This window comes from Lissotriton helveticus, chromosome 7 (assembly GCF_964261635.1).
Source record: "Lissotriton helveticus chromosome 7, aLisHel1.1, whole genome shotgun sequence".
Lineage (NCBI taxonomy): Eukaryota > Metazoa > Chordata > Amphibia > Caudata > Salamandridae > Lissotriton > Lissotriton helveticus.
The window spans coordinates 1,944,443,931-1,944,461,320 of record NC_136068.1 but is presented as its reverse complement, the minus strand read 5'-3'; the positions used below and the strand labels follow the sequence as shown (position 1 = coordinate 1,944,461,320).

The following is a 17,390-nucleotide window of genomic DNA, read 5'->3' as shown; positions in this document are numbered from 1 at the left end:
GAAGCTTCTAATTATGTCATCATTCTGACCGGAGTCCCAGTTTTGGCCGACGGTAGGATAGAACCCCATGCCAACCTTAAAAACAAAGTCATACATTGGATGTGTACTAACAGACCCCTCCCATCACACATAAACGGAGACATAGTGTCTGTTAGACGATCTACTTGGGTGGGTCCCCGACCAAAAGACATGGATGTCGTGATAATTAACTTTAGGGACCATAGAGTTGTTACTCATATCAGTGATTGGTTCCCGGGGAGAGGTGAAGGCGGCATTTCATCCCGCAATTTGAGCTATTTCTATCCTAAAGCTCTGCTGACCCCCCTAAATTTTCCATCAACTTCGAATAGATTCAACTCCTCACAAACCCCCATGCTTTATAATAACCAAAACTTAACATCGATACCCGGCTTCACTAATCTTCCCTCTTTTTTTCCATTCCAACGGTCCAAAAGGCCCTTTTTCTCTCATTCTAGCAGACACCAACATATAAATCCCAATGGGCGATGGAATATTCCTTTACACATTCCATTTGAACCACTGTCAAGCCTAGAGGACTTGGATTGACAGCCGACGGCAAAACAGGGCCCCCGGCAATTAGTCACTTCCCCTGGGAACCTAAAAAATCTAAATGGGCGTGCGAGTAAACCCTCATCGGATGGATTAAGTAATACTATTGTTTCCGGTGACGCCAATGAAATTACTAAAATAGCAAGGCCTCTTCCCATGCCTTACGGGGAACCAACCACACAATCACCGGAGGCTAGGGTACATTCGGACCATTTATACACTAGATCCCCATCTTTCACCCTCAGAGAAGAGAAAATAAGAGACACTGCAATACATAAGGCACCAAATCCTATTTCTGTGTCCTACTCAGTTCTGACATGGAATGTGGCAGGCCTGGCAAATAAACTTGCTCAACAGTCCTGGCGGGACTTGGTTGATAAATATACTATCCTGTGCCTACAGGAAACATGGGCCTTAGATCCCGCACATTTACTGGGGTATCGGACCTTCCACTCTCCAGCCTTACCATCCCCTCACGGTAGAAATAGTGGGGGTTTATGTATATATCTCAGCAACGTGAGCGGGCTTTTTGTTTTAAAATACCTTTTGACTGAAAATTATCAGATTTTAATCCTTAAATGGGGCATTTCCGTTAATATGATTCTAATCAATTTTTATAATGATCTGTCTACAGATTGCTTGGATAGAGTTACTAATAATCTGTTTTGTGATGTTTCCTCTATAAAGGAAAGAATAGGCGCGGGAGTTTTTCCTGGTTTGGGTGGGTGATTTTAACTTCAACATTTGTCGGGACGGCCCGAAGGGCTTGTACGGCCTCGGAAACCCTCCTGACGACAACCCAAGTCATCTCGCCCATTCAGGGCAGGGTGATATCCTGAATAACCTGTTGTTCTATTTTAATCTTACTTTTATAAACGAGTTATGCTCGCCAATAATAGAGTTCCAGCCAACCTATCATGGTAGAGGGTGTAATTCTATAATTGACTTTACCCTCCTTTCCAGAACGTATGCTTATTTAATAACTTCATGGGAGACGTTAGACGTTATTTATGGAGATCATTACCCAATTTCCTTCACCATAAAAAAGGCCGATTTAGAGCGGCCGCGGAGGAAAAATAGTGCCTTATACCACCGCTTTCCAAACTTTTCATGTTGGTGACACGCCATTCTGGAAAATAAAATTTCGGGACACGGTAACGCGAGCGAGCGAGCCCGAACCACCCATGGCGCTTGCCAAGGCCGAGCCTACTGAGTTTGTCAATGCTTCTTTCAATGGCATTCAATCAAGATAGATTGCTGTTGTTTGGCACAAAACCATTTATTTTTCAGCACATGAGTAGGAAGAAACTGAAAATACCCCCACGTCGCACCAAAACTCTTATGGCACCAAGCAAATGAAGCAAATCATCATGACCCTCCTTAGAAGATATCTCTTGTCTCTTCCACAGATCTATCCATTCATCCTTTCATCCTTCCATTTACCTGCTGATGTCCACCATTTAATCTTTACATTCTGTCGTCTACTCTGTCTTTCATCCATCATTCCGTTTTTCACCATTCCGTCTGTCCACCTTTCATATACAGACCTATCCATCCAACTCAAAACCTATCCATTTATCCTTTCACTCATCCATCTCTTTTTCCACCCTTTTGCTCATTCATCAATCCTTTCGCTCATCTGTTAATCAACCCTTTCACTCCTTTATTCCATCCGCCCTTTCATTACATCACCCTTTCACTCAATCCCTCCTTTCACTCATTCATCCTCCATCCCTTTCATTCATCCTCCCTCCCTCCCTTTTATTCATCCATCCAATCCTTCATGTATCCACCCATCATCCGCCCTTTTATCCAATCATCCACCCTCTTTCACCCAGCAGTCCATGCTTTCACCCATCCATCCATCTATACATCCACCCTTGCTCACTCATCCATCCACACACTCACCCACTGAAAATACCCCCACTTCGACCCAAAGCTCTTATGGCACAATGTAAATTAAGCAAATCATCATGACCCTCCCCAGAAGATACCGCTTGTCTCTTCCATAGATCTATCCATTCATTGTTTCATCCTACCATTTACCTGCTGATGGCCGCCATTTAACCTTTACATTGTGTCATCTGCTCAGTCTTTCATCCATCATTCAGTTTTCACCATTCCGTCTGTCTATCCTTCATATCCAAACCATCCATCCATCTCCAAACCTATCCATTCATCCTTTCACTCATCCATCTCTTTATCCACTCTTTTGCTCATCTATCCATCAACCCTTTCACTCCTTTATTCCATCCACCCTTTCATTCCATCCACCCTTTCACTCATCCATCATCCACCCTTTCATCCACCCTCCCTCCCTTTCATTCATCCATCCAATGTTTCACTTATCCACCCATCATCCGCCCTTTTATCCAATCATCCACCCCCTTTCATCCAGCCATCCATCTATTCATTCATCCACCCATCCATACACCCTTGTTCACTCATCCATCCATAACATTTACACTATCAATACAACTTTCACTGCCTCATCAGGTTCTACATGAAAGTTGTGACTCGTCGTATCATGCCCTTTTTTTGAATACTCCCTCGGAAACCTCTGTCATCTGACACTTGTTGGCACAAATGCGCAGGATAGTGTGACTGTGATGACACCACAGGGCCTGGCCGGACCCTGCTCTGTCAAGCACAGCGTGGTGTGAGCACCCGGCAATTATTCCAATGAGCCCGGCTGAATGGCTCAGCTGGGGCTCCGATCAAGGCTGCAGAAGCGGCGCCTTGTCTGCCAGACACACATTCCACTCCGGCTCACCAGCACAGCTGCGATTAGGTCTGTGCAATCTCTTCTCGGGAGGTGAGCAATGCTTCCCTTATCTGTCAAATGAATCTATTTACGAATGCAGCGGGGAGGGGGCAGAGAGGTGTCTGTTGGTGCCCTCATAAATCTGATAGCGCGACACACCTACGCATGGGGCGCGACACAGTAATGTGTCGCGCCACACAGTTTGGAAAGCTGTGCCTTATACCAACAACTGATCACTCTTGCGCGTTAAAATGGTTATACCCTTAAATGGGATAAGGTTGATCCTGCGGGTCTATTAATAAATCTAGTATCTAAAATGAGGAAGGAAATTGACATCTGTCTCTCTCTTAGTGATGACCCCCTCATAATTTTGGATTCTTTTTCCAAAATACAATTAACCTTAAAACAACTACTGACTAGGTATCACCGCCCAGATTCGCATCATCAAATTGGTTGGTTTGATCATAATTGCACCAATGCATTAAAAAACTTAAAAAAAGGCCCTCCATGCTACGCCTAGATCCCTGTCTGAGATCCGAGAAGCCAGACACTCTTACCGTCAAGCAATGAAAAACAGGGAGAAATCATTGAAACAAGAAGCATGGCAGGCCTTAATCACTGCCTCCAAAAATAGGGACTCAACCTCATTCTGGAAGGCGGTTAATGCCTCTATCTTCCGTGATAAAAACAACATAGCGGTGATAGATATTGCTATAAATGGTGAAACATGGGTAACTCACTTTGAACACCTCTATGATAACGAAACTTCTTGTAAACCAGTATCTCCTGCCCATACCATTACGTCTGGAAGGGAGTCTTCCCTTTGGGAATTTCCTTTACCTGTGATGAGGTTAAAATGGCTATAAGGGAGAGTCCTTCTGGTAAAGCGCCCGGGCCGGATGGCATTCCAACTGATGTACTTAAACATGAAATTGACCTCTGGGCCCTGCTTTTAACTAATGTTATGAATAGCGCAAACATGGTTGGATTAATATCAACTTGGACTGAGGCCATAGTGGTCCCCATTTTTAAAAAGGGCGATAGACAAGATCCAACCTGCTATCGGCCTATTTCCCTTCTAGACGCCCTAATGAAGGTGGCCGGTCGCATTATTCTAAAGCGAATCCAACTGTGGGCTGATGGAGGAAACATCATATCTAATTTCCAGTATGGTTTTCGCACCGGCATGGGAACAGTTGAGCAGAGCTTAAATGTGTAGTTTTTTAATCTCTAAGTACACCCAGGCCAGAAAAGGGAACCTTTTTATTACTTTTATCGACCTAAGCTCTGCTTTCGATTGCGTGGACCACAACCAACTTTGGTCCACATTATCCGACCTGGGAATTGACGTAACAATTTTAAATTTCATCAAGGAATTGTATAGGGGTGCTGGGGCCAGGGTGCGCTTTGGTAAGCTAGGTGAGTGTTCGTCCAAATTTTCCATCAAAAGGGGAGTGAGAAAGGGGTGCATTCTAGCACCCCTGTTATTCACGTTATATATAAACTCTATTGGCGACCACCTAAAGGGTTTCCTCTATGACTACCCTTCATCTCAGGGCCACCCTGTCCCCATACTTCTGTACGCAGCTGATGCGGCTATTATGTCGCAAACCAGGTTGGGTCTCCAGAGGGCGGTCACAAAATGTAATACTTATATGAAAGATAAGGGGCTAAAAGTCAACACTACTAAAACATATACTATGGCTTGTGGGCATGGTACCAAGAAAGCAGCCTATCCCATATACCTTTAAGGCAGGAAGATAGAGACCATCGATCACTTTCCCTACCTCGGAATATCCTTTGACAGGAAATGCACTTGGCACACAGCAGTCAAAGCGAGAAAATTGGCCTTTCTGAGGGCGGTCGGTGCACTCCATAACTTTGCGGCTAAACTCGTGGGGAGACCCGTTAAGGAACTAATTACAATATATCAGGCTAAAGGTATATCTACGGCCACCTATGGCTCGGGTATCTGGGGTATTGAAAACACAACATCTATTCAACTAATTGAAAATCAATACCTCAGATATCTGCTGGGGGCCCCTAAATCTTCAGCAAACTACCTTACCCATATTGAATTAGGTTTACCTTTTATTTCTGACACCATAAAAATTGCACCCATCCTTTTATGGCATAAGGTGTGGGTCACCCCGGAGACAGCTTTTAATCGCAATTTAATTTCTGACTGTCTTACCTTGGATGGAGTTAGAAATATTAAATGGCTATCCTACGTTCAAGCCCTGATGATTGAGCTGGGCCATCCTGAGTTTTTTTCTAGACCACTTAGCATGGAAATGATCACTAGAAAATCATTGAAACAACTTGCCATGAATCATTTAACCGACAAAAGATGGTCCATAGAAAAACTTAAAAACACAGTTGTGGCCTTTCAGGAAATTACTATTAATCCAGGGCCTCAATTGTATCTCTTAAGTGATCTAACCTGTTACTCAAGAATGTTATTAACACGGTTCAGGTTTGGAAGTTTCTTTCGTATTATTACTTTTCCATTTTGTAACATTTGGTCGAGGGATTTGCCCACCTGCCCCTGTGATGATTCATCCCCTCAATCAAACCTACACTGTATTTTATTTTGTAAATTTTATGTAGTTCCGCGGAGGATTATTTTGAAACCAATCCTTAAAGCATGGGGTCACCGCTCTTGCAGAATAGCCTATGTTAGATTGCAACAGCTGGAAAATGTTTGTGTGGCTCAGGCTATGTCTAGCTTTTTAAAATTATTGATTAGGTTCAGAAATCCAATGTAAAGCTTTCCATTTTTGTATATTCTTATAGCTCTTTAAAAAAAAAAATACTAAGTGAGTAACGTCAGTTTTTCTCTGAATTTTGTCACCACCATCTTCCATTTGTGCACTTATTTCTTTCCTTACACCCACAGCATCATGCCCAAATGGGAAAACGGTGCCCATTTCTTGTCTTGCATTCATATATGGCACTGGTTATCCTCCATCGTATCTGTATTACTTATCATTACACAGGACGTCACTAGCCCTCACCTGCCTTCCTTCTTTCTGTTTAGATATTTCCAATTATATTAAAGCACTTTGAATGTGACGTGTTAAGATTTAAAATGTAAATGAAATTGTGCTTTTTATAAATGTAGGTTCAAGTTCCCTGAATCTTGACATCATTTTACGGCATGAGTCAGATGAAGATTTGACGGTTGATCATTACCTAGTCGAAGGAAAAAGCACCACAAGCCCCTTCCCAGGTGAGTGGGGACCTGCAGCAGAGTGCACATGTGTTCTACTATAACGTGTATATTTCTGTTTATATTTGCAGCAGCATTAAGTATTACTTGAACTGACCACTGTTTATACACTGTAAACATTCCAGTTGTCCGCTTGCTTGCATGCGCTACTGGACCGTGCAGCCTGATTGTAAAGCAGTGTGAGGTACTGAATAAAGAACTTACCTTCTCGCCTCCCTATTTTCAAATCTGGCGACGAGTTATTGTACATTTTACTGCTCACCTAAGGGGCGTTGGTGTACCATACCAGCTTATGCAGAGCTGTCTTTTAGACTGGTCTTCTTGCTCTTGAATTCACTATTGGGAATAAACGACATAGGAAGTTTCTGGCTGATACGCAGCACAGCGTGGCATCCGTTTCCTTGGAAAGGTTTTAGATTAACAAGCAGATGGGCTGTAGTGCACCCTGTTCCACATGCCGAATGTAGTGAGAAATATTCCTTTTTTTCTTCTTCGTAAAGCTGTTTATTGGAATTTACAACAATCCACTACCAATCCCCCCGCCCCCTCCTCCCAGAAAACTGACCGCCTAACAGTTCTCCAAGGCACACAGAAGGTCAGACAAGAGAACAGCAACTTTCTAAAAGTGCTGTTCTCAAACACAGGATTTAAAAACCACCTTTCCTAAAAGGTGTGTTGTTAAATTCTGAGTTCAGGGATACCAGACTTATATGTCCTATCTTTCTCCTTTGGGAAGATATGCTGGTAGCCACTGTAGCCAGCATTCCCCATGACAGCCTATGGGCAAGATAGCCTTACAATAGTGAAAAACGAAAATGGCTGTCATTCACTACCAGAGCATGTCACCTGTACTGGTACATGCTCTACCTTTCACATACACTGCACCCTGCCCAGGGGGGTACCTTGGGCCTTCCATAGGGGTGACCAATGTGCACGGAAAGGGAAGGGTTAGGCCTGGTCAGTGGGGACACTGGCCAGGTTGACATGGCAGTTCACAGACTGCACACAGGCACGGCAGTGGCAGGCCTCAGACACCATTTTAGGGCTACTCATGTGGGTGGCACAATCAGTGCTGCAGGCCCACCAGTAGCATTTGTCATCACCAGCCCTGGCACACCCAGTGCACTTTACTAGGGACTTCTTGGTGACACAAATATGCCAATCATGGATAACCAATTACAGTAACAATTTCCACAGGGAGCACTTACACTCCGACACTGATCAGCAGTGGCAAAGTGCCCAAAGCATCTAAACCAGCAAAAACGAAAGTCAGCACAGCATCAAAAATACAGGAGGTAGAGGTAAAAAGACAGGGGAAACCAGGCCAAAGATGCCAGGTTTAACAATAATCATCAAGAGTTTTGTCTGCCAGCCACCGTGCGGGTCAGACCTCATGGGGAACCACAGGAAAGAAAGAGGAAACAAGCTGAGGAATGGTTTATTTTACCATAGATATCAGGGAGTGCACCACTTGGGGGACGGTGGGGGGCGCATTCACACCCATGTCGCCAGCTTCCATGGCTGACAGATAGAAAAGTTGGTATTGTAGTGTTTTTATCTAGGGACCTGAATCGATATTCCTATTTTATGCCCTTGTCCGGTTATAATCAATAATATCCATACAACGGCATAATAATCATATCCATAATTCAGTCGTAGCACATGCTGTCACATTAAGCAAGGCTACTTCTCCGGCCCCCTAGAAAGCACACTGAGTTCTCTAAACAAAACCAAGCCTCCAGCAACCTGGGAAATCCCCCTTGCTTTTGTTTTGATTTCGTCCTAGAACTCCTGTAAAGCACTGTAAGAACGGCCAGTTCTTAGTGACATCTTTATTGACGTCTTATGCCCAACCTTACGTCAAACCAGGCACCTTTCAGGTATAAATATACCAACGTTGCCTTAAGCAAACACATGGTGGTGATTTTGGAGCAGAGCAGCTATCTACTTGCCCGAGAGCCCAGCTGATGCGAGAGCCCACGGACGCTGCCCCTCCTCTTTGACGCGCTGAGAAAGACGCTGTCTTTTCTCCTGCCGAGAAATCCAGCTCCGGCGTTTCCAGCCTACCCTTGCAGGTTGCTGGGATATCGAGTCCTGAGAGAGAGATACAAGACCTCCTGCTTTCTATTTACCCAGGTACCGAGCTGACTAAACCCTTAAAGAGAATTCTTGAGTCAGATTCTTGGCAAAACTAACTTAACTTAAACTGCTACTTACTTACTCCTTCCCACGTATTAGGCTTAGGTCAGGTACACCGGGGTAGATGTATTTAGAAGCACCAGTTGAGTACGTTAGTCAGTGTATATATGTATATATGTTTTATCTATTTTAAAGTATCATATGGCTAAGAAACCATATCAATGCTTTTACAGTATTATTTTATAATCCTACTTTTACTGTACGCACTTTACTTTACCATGAGTATTACAATCGTGGCAATTCATTTCTCTTGCATGAGGAAGAAGACTGCTCAATAAATAACACCTTTTTTATTGAAAACGCCCGTCTCTCTTTTCTCTGCTTTCTGGTGAAACTAAGTACGCACATTTGACTGAGTGAAATAGCTGTCTATTGTTTTCACACGACTCTAGAGATATACTCTTATTCAGGGAGAGCAAAGTTGTCATGTTTTATGGTTGTCGGAAGCTAATCCCTTCTCGTCTATCCAGGGAGGTTAAACTCCTCCTCGTTTATTCGAGAAAGTTTCTAGTGACCTCTGAGCTAGCTGGCAAATCTTAAGTCTAATATAGTCAGTAGAGACCTAGATAACCTCAGTCCTACGTCTACACTGCTGAATATATTATTCCAATGCGCAGAGCCTATTGGGAATATAGGAACTACACTACAGTATGTTCTCTTTATGCTAAAAAAACCAGGTGAAATTATATATGAAGCGATAACCAGTGGTGTTTACGTCTTTGCAGACAGTGGACTCATATCTGCCTTTCTCTATTAATTCAGGATGCAGGACGGATGCAGCAGTGGTATCAGTCACCCTTAAAGAAGAGGCTGAGCCGCATCCTATGGCTTTTCAGGACCCTGAGGAGACGCAACCCCTCCAATGTTCCAGAGGTGACTATGTTTCTTTTCTTCTTGATTCCTGGTGGACTTCCAGTGTTCTGCTCTCACCACAAATAATATACTGCTTCCTTCACTATACCCGTTTACCTCCAGCTGTGTCTCTCCTTCCACTCACTGGTTCGTGGTGTTGCCCCCAATCTTCCAGTTCAACAGTACAACCCCTGTGTTGTTCCGGCTGTCTCAACCTTGATGTCGCCTCCATCTTCCACTGGAATAATAGAACCTCTGCGCAGCTCCAGTCGTCTCTGCCTTTCCCCGCACTGGTATTTCAGAAGAAGGAGGGCGACCCATATATCCATGTGGACTGGGTATTAAGTGTAAACTTATAACAAGTGTTCACATGGAACTCATTTCTGAAAATAATTTCTTATTGGCACAGAATAATTCTGTGCAGATTTAATTAAAAAATAGGAAATATTAATAATAAAAGAACACATCTGTCATAAATGAACTAAAGAACGACTTAAATAGCCCAATTATTGCTGTCATAGAACTCAGGTCAGCCGAACTGAGTTATTTATTCTTGTTATAATACAGAATATATTGGTGCAAACGGTTTCCGTGAATAGTGATAAGAAATAAATGATAAAGAGCCTTAAGTAAAGTAACCGTAACCCAACATGTCAAAAAGAGGTGACCATAGTGTGACTGTGCTTCAGTTGGTGTTGACGTTTCAACCCTGCTTGTAATATGAGGGTCTCACCAGGACCGTTATGACCTGGGGACTACAAAAATGCGCTACATTAGATGGATACACATCGGGGATAGAGGTATCTATGGTTTAAAAAACGAGCAGCAGCTATAGGGCTGTGTAGGCTGGGGAATATGATTCTCACCCAAGGATTTATTGTATGGATCGCAACTCATTTGTTCTGTTATGAAAGCAACATTGGGCTTCTTAGTGTATCTGAAGATCCTGATATAGTATTAATCCTGGGGGGAATCGCAAGCAACAAGGGGATCTAGCACCCTTGATCAATACGAGGGGCAACTTGCCCTCGATGGAGACCGGGCATCTGAGATCAGTCAACTGGCAGACACGAGACGCGGTGGCTGGCAGTGGGCCTAGACCGCGCAGACTGCCGGGTCACCTGGTGAAACCCCCCTTCAAGCAGAAGCTGAAGGCCTGTAGCGGGGGCTTAGGTCTAGCGGAGCGACGCCAGAAACATCGCCCGGGGCCCAGTTCCTGAGTGACTGGGCAGGGCCCAACCCCCTGGTGGGCTGGTGGCTTCCTGCGGCCTCAGAGGCACGGGAGCTCTGTAGACTGGGTGCCCCCCAAGGCAGGTGAGATGACAGAGCTGACGCGCCCCCTGGCGGAGAGGCATTCCCCCGCCCCAAGGCGGGAAGCTGAGATTGGACAGTGCTTGCAGCCCCGTGGCACCATGGGGAAATTCTGAGGCGGCGCGAGACATCTCATATTCTCACAGAGGTGCATAGATGGCTGCCACAATCTTGCTTGCCAGAGTGCACTTCGGCACCCGTGGAGAACGAGTGGGCACACTACCAGGAAGCTGTGCTGGCTGGCTTCAGCAACCTCGGAAAGGTGCAGCAGAGATCACAGGCCTGACTGTTCTCTAGGGGCATATGATCCAGTTGAGTACTCCGTTGCAGTTGCGAGTTTGGGCCTGTGGCCACTGCCCGGAGGTACAAGAGTGACTGCTTCCAGTGATGACCCCTCAAGAGGCGTATGGGACTCAAATGGGGGTCTCGGCGGAGCTGACTCCCACCAAGTGGGGGAGGGGGGTGCGCGGCCTGGAGGTTTCTGGCGTGAGCTTCCTCCTGGCGCCCAGAGGCAGATATGGGCAAACTGAAGTCCAAAACCCAGGGGCCAAATCCTAGCGAGCAGGATCCACTGCAGGGCCCACTGGACACAGATGGTCCTGAGCCCCATGCCCCAGCCACTCCAAATAACTTTGGACAAGATACTAGAAGCTATCAAAGACTCCAAGACCACCCTCTAGCGAGAGATAGGCACGGTGTATGGCGAACTTGGCCTGTTGCACGCTAATCACCATAAACTAGCAGAAAAGGTTAAGGAAACGGAGGCAGCTATAACTGAACTGCAGGTGATGCAACGGGTAGTGAAAACACAACATTGGTACGTGGCAGCATACGGCTCCACTCGAAAGTGGCGTGCTAAGACGGATGTAAGCTTCATGCATGCGCGCCAAGGTTTGTTCCTTTCTTTACGTGCCTTCGTACACAGATCTTGAGTGCACATCCAACTTTTTCTTGTTGGTTGACATGTACTTTTCTCTACATTTGTCTTCAAAAACCATTATGCAATGGAACATGTTCCCTCCAAAAACTGCAGGGTTTAAACCTGTGATCAAACTACATCTTGCAGCTTTTCTATCAACACATACCTCGATGCACTTTAATCCCAGATTTTTCGTCAGCAATTCAGGGTCCTTATGATAATTGGTGTAAGGGTGGATGCATGCTCAGTTCAGAAGTGTTATCAAATTAAATCATTCTCCGATGTAAGCAAAAATTTTAAGTTGAGAAACGGAAAGATAAGATTATCCTCAACTCTTATGCTAGTGCTGCAACCCCTGATGAAAGAGGTGGCCACCAGGAGAAAATGACCAATTTGAGATTTTTTTCTTTCAGGTCACTTCACCTAAAGGAATCACTTCTAAATTATACACAGTCATCACTGATTCCAGCAAATCCCCTCCCCCCAACCTCCCATGGGCAACCTTGAAGACATGGGAAACATATATAGGAGGGGTTATCACCCCCAAAAGTATTCTTTAGCGGTATCCGGGGTATTTATATTACCATAATAATAATGGTACATTCGAGGCATGTGTGCTGTAGATACTACTGCCATCTAGTGTTGGGTCCGGATGTTTCCAAGTTGTTTTTCTTCTAAGAAGACTTTTCCAGTCATGAGGTAAGGTTACTCCTACTTTCGGTGATAGTGCGCATGGGCATCGACTCCATTGTTAGATTTTTTTTGCTTTCAGTCATCGGGTTCGGGCGTGGTTTGCGGTTCTCCAGTTCGAAACCGTTCTTCGGGATCCCCTCGGTGCGCAACCCACTGTACCCTCGTCGGAATTATTTCGTATGCGATTCACCATTCACTGTGTGTAAAAAAAAAATAGGAAAAGTGTCAGTGCCCTAAGACATTCTTGGCGGCCTTTGGGCCTAGCCGTGTCTGTCGACTTACACTTGTTCCATATTATTCAGTCTTCTGCCGATGGAACAGACTCAATTTCATTTCTGTCCTCGGTGCAATTCCAAGTATCCGTGCTCCGACCTACATAAAGTCTGCAACTTGTGCCTCACACTGGAGCACAAGCAAGAAGATTGCGACTCTTGTCAATCGTTCCCATTGAAGAGGACTTTGCGTGATCGTCTGGCTCGTCGAAAGGGCATGCAGCGGCAGAACATTTAACACACCCCAGATATCTTCGGAGAAGATACTGAGCAGGAAGAAATGGAGGCAGCGGAAGAGGAGGAGGCCTTCTCTATTCAAGAATTGGACTCTGAACTAGAGATTGAGCTAGAGTCTGAAGACATTCTAGCTGAACAGGGTGCGGTGGGTAATAAAGTCCCTATGGCCCTCAAACTTTCTTCTATCAAACAAAAGGCTTCTAGGCCACCACTGCCTTCTGGCCATGGTCGGCACCAAGAGACTGTTTCCAATGCCCCGCCCTCGGGCTCAGCACCAAAACAGACCTTTAGTGTAGAACCACACAGTGTATTTATAAAAAATACATCTGCTCCCTGTTGAACTAGTCCGCTGTTGGCCTAGCTTTCCATGCTAACTTGTTAGCTACTGGCGCAGTTAGATCCAGAGCCCTGGATATCCACTCTTCTGCCTGATAGTTGGCTGACATCATACAATTTCCAAGTTTGGGCCGATTCATGGCTAAGGCACTGGTAAAATTTGCAGGGGTAACCGTAGCCCTTTCCCTAGATAGAAATCTTAATCTAGGGGTGGAGTGAGACAGATTTGTCAATAGCGACATAAAAGAGAATCGCCAAATGATTGGCCCATGGAAGCGGCCCAGGAGGATCGACAGCTAGCCCACTACAATTGAAAAAAAAATAGGCTCCAATATGTGCCCACGCCTATCTGTTGGTAGAGAGAGACTCATCGCGATAACTGGCGCCTAATGCTGCTACCATTGAACAGGACGCATTCTCAAAATGAAGTTTGAGTTAATCTACAATAGTAAAATTAGAATACTGTAAGACCAGAGGTGGCAAAGCATCAGCCAAAGATGCAACAAAACTAGAGGCTGGCCCTGGCGGGTGACGGATGAGGATCCCAGAGAGAGAAACATTTCTGGAACAGGCCCAAGTAAAGAGCTCCGTGTCACTACCAGCTATGGTGAGTTCAGTAAGAGTGCACAAAAAGGACTGTTTAGGGCCCAAGTCAAATCACACCGCAGCATGTTTATATTCAATTCAGTGTTGGTATTTAAATGTTATATATTCTTATGAAGCCCGTGCCGGCAGGGAATGGTTGTTGAAGATTCCAACTGATCTTATCAGTTTCTTCTGGGATCTGAGCCGGCTGATTGCTGCCCGTCGAGGGGGAAGCTATTTCTTAATAAAACCTTCTTAATTGTTCTTCCTGCTCAGTGATACCATATACTTACCACCTACTGACTATGTTCGTTCTTCACCCACCGACTCTCCTCGGCACCTGGATTACTATTTTCTTATTTTGGAGTTGTTTAGCGGGCGACTACCATTCCCGCACCCTCTGTGCTGGGAGTGTGCACGTTAACGTGTCTCTTTTACAAGGCATGTCTGCGCGCCCCAGCCGCAAATGTTTGGCAAAGGTATTCCGCTGCCTGGCAACATACGGCAGACAAGACGGTGGCATCACACACAGCGGCCATCTTGGATTGTCTTACATCAATGGTTTCTCGTGGTGCCAATATTGGCCCGCACACCAACCCCCCAATAATCATGTTGTACATCAATAAATAAGCAGACAAGCCAACTTGTTGTTGGGAAAAAGTAGCTGCAGGTTTATTAGCATACTTATGCCAAAACATGGTGGGTTAACTTACAGATGATCCAAAGGCAAGCCGCCCCTCGCAGCTTGCCACCTGATAGGCCAAGTAGCCAGTAGCCCGCGGCCTTGGCCAGACGGTGCTTAGCGGTTGTGGTGAGAGGCTAGCCCCTCCCCTGTCCGGTGAACCATTGGTCCACCCTCTAGCTCATACCCCCCCCCCCCTACGACGAGGGGCGGAGCGTTCAAGCGACCCCCGGTTGTCCAGGTACTTTGTTTTTGCCATGACTTGTTCATGTTATTCTGCTACCGTTCCTCATTTCATTTTTCAATAGTCACATATGTACTCTTGCTGGCAGATGTTTTTATTTTGAAGTGGTACAGCTTTACCTCAGTTTTACGTAGAAGGTCTTTGCCATCTATTTTTGCAGTCTGGCCACACCACAGCAAATGACGCAGCCTCCTCTTTTATTGTGTTAACCTGTCAAACCTATCAAAGTGGGTGTATTGGTTTCATTTGTTTGAAAATCGCAGGGTGGCTGTTGATACAAGCAATTATCGTCCTGAACATAAATTTGCACTTTTGTCTCATCGTTTGGGTCTGACAGGGCAGCGAATTTTGGACAATTTGTCACCTATATCGTGGACATGTGGCCGGTGTGGGGATGATCTGTTGAATGTACACTTGGAAGCCATTGAGAGGTTACGTAAATAATTTGCGGAGGAATCGAAAATCACCTTGGAAAGACATACATTTGTAAAATGCAAACCACTTCCTGAAGAAGGGCTTGAGGAGTATGTAGATGCACTCAGGATTTTAGGGGCCACAATGTGAATTCAGTCCCAATGTGACACACATATTGTGGCTAGTTCATTTTTATTTTTTTTAATTTTGTTTTTATTTCAGTTCGTCATATAAAATTACAAAGATCAACAATTGCCATCCATTGTACATACATTCACAGGTGACCTGCCAATTTGAGCAAACAAATAGCTCCCACTGCGGCTATCACAATTACGTAATGCATCACGCTATATGTGCAGCCGGGGCCTCCTCCGATAGGGCAAGGAGTTATGCAGTGATCGGCGTCCAAAAGTCTTTCGATCTTGAGGCGCGTGGCAGCAGCTCAAGATAAGTCTTCAGTTGGTCTCTACAGTATGCTAAGTCCCGGTACCAACTTTCAAACCTGGAATATTCCCTCTGACCCCATCACATGGCAATTCTCCTCTTGGCCAGCAATATGCTAACTGCCACCACTTTACGATTAGCTATTTTCAGTGACTTAACACTACTTCTGTGAGAACTTATGTAACCTGTTCCCAGTACTGAAATATACAGGGGCAGTCCCGTGCCAAGTGTAGAAAGTTGACTCCTAGGGAGCCAAATCTCTCACAATAGCTCGGAGACTATATTTACATAATCTGACCGGTGTATAATACATCTGTTGTATATACTTGATGTGTAGCATACGTACGTTACCATTAGAGGTGAGTTCCCCAGCTTGTGCACAGCAGAATGTCCATCCTGCTTGAGTGAGGGGCGAGTCCAGGACGTCATTCCATTTGTCGTGCAGTGGCTGTCAGGTCTGCGTCTTGTTGTGATGCGTTCTATAACCTTGTGAGGAGTTTCTGTCTTCTGAAGATGGTCAGTAGTGTCTAGAGTGCTTTCAGGACTGGTTGTTCAGTTGGAAACTGTGGGTATAGTCTGAGCAGTGATGCACGCACAGGTATGTAAAGTGTAGCAAGGGAGGGTGGTCCTGTTGTGAAGAGACCGCTGTCAATTTGATAAAATGCCCATCCTTGATGTATCCCTATTGTGTTCAATGCTGCTTTAGATACTAGGCTCAACGCCTTGGATTCCGACGTGACCGACAGGGAAGGCCGGTGTATCAGTGGAAGGGTGTGCGCATATAGCGGTAGTTTATTTGCTCTCTGTTCCAGCTTCTGCCATGCTCTTGTAGTGCTAGTGGGGATTTCTGCTGGTTTAGTGTTCCCTTGAGGATGTGGAATCAGGGTCTTCAATGGTATGGGGTATTCTGCATCATATTCTATAGCTAGATGCGGTGTATACCTTCGGGGTAGAACCATTCATGCTTGTATTGGGCTTGTGTGCATAGATAATATAGTAGTCCAATCTGGGGATGCAAAGTCACCCTGCTTATGTGGGATTGTAAGCGTACTCCACACGATTCTTGGTTGTTTCCCCACCCAGACCATGATATCAAGTGGTAGTTAAGCCTTAAACCTTATGTAAGCTGAATTGGTATGGTATTAAATAGGAACTTTGGCTGGACTATCATTTTAAGGCTAGCCACACGGTCAGTGAGTGAAAGTGGCATGTGGGACCAGCTACGCACCTGGTCTTCTAGTTTGGAAACCGCTTTGCCATAATTATATCTAACCACCTCCTTGGGTCCCTGTGTATCCAGATACTGTGATGTATTCCTATGGGTACTGTATCGATCCCCCTATTCCTGACCCTGGTTTGGTTAATAAATTAACTAGCAGCCATCTAACGGCATAGAAACCCGTTATCTGATCAAGCCACACCACGGCACAGAAGCGCGTTATCTGATTAAGTCATAACGCATGCCATCTAATTAGGCAAGCGATATTCCTCCAGCCCCCTGATAGGCATACGGAGTTCTCAAAACAAATCAAACCTACAGCGACCTGGGAAAATCCCTGCAGCCATTGTTTTGATTTCATCGAGAACTTCAGTAAAGAATGTGCGAACGAACCCGTTCGTATGACATCCTTATTGA

General features: G+C 45.1%; 1 protein-coding gene across 3 annotated transcripts in view; it reads left to right on the top strand.

Moving 5' to 3' along the window:
• The window catches only part of LOC144770959 (uncharacterized), a 267,516-nt gene that overhangs the window by 17,228 nt on the left and 232,898 nt on the right, over nucleotides 1–17,390 (top strand). For 2 of the 3 annotated variants that reach the window (XM_078655812.1, XM_078655810.1), the window contains exons 4-5: nucleotides 6,459–6,566; nucleotides 9,528–9,638. In XM_078655812.1, the coding sequence (XP_078511938.1) occupies nucleotides 6,459–6,566; nucleotides 9,528–9,638 (219 nt within the window). The remainder of the gene's footprint in view (nucleotides 1–6,458; nucleotides 6,567–9,527; nucleotides 9,639–17,390) is intronic. The other variant, XM_078655811.1, reaches the window with a different exon arrangement.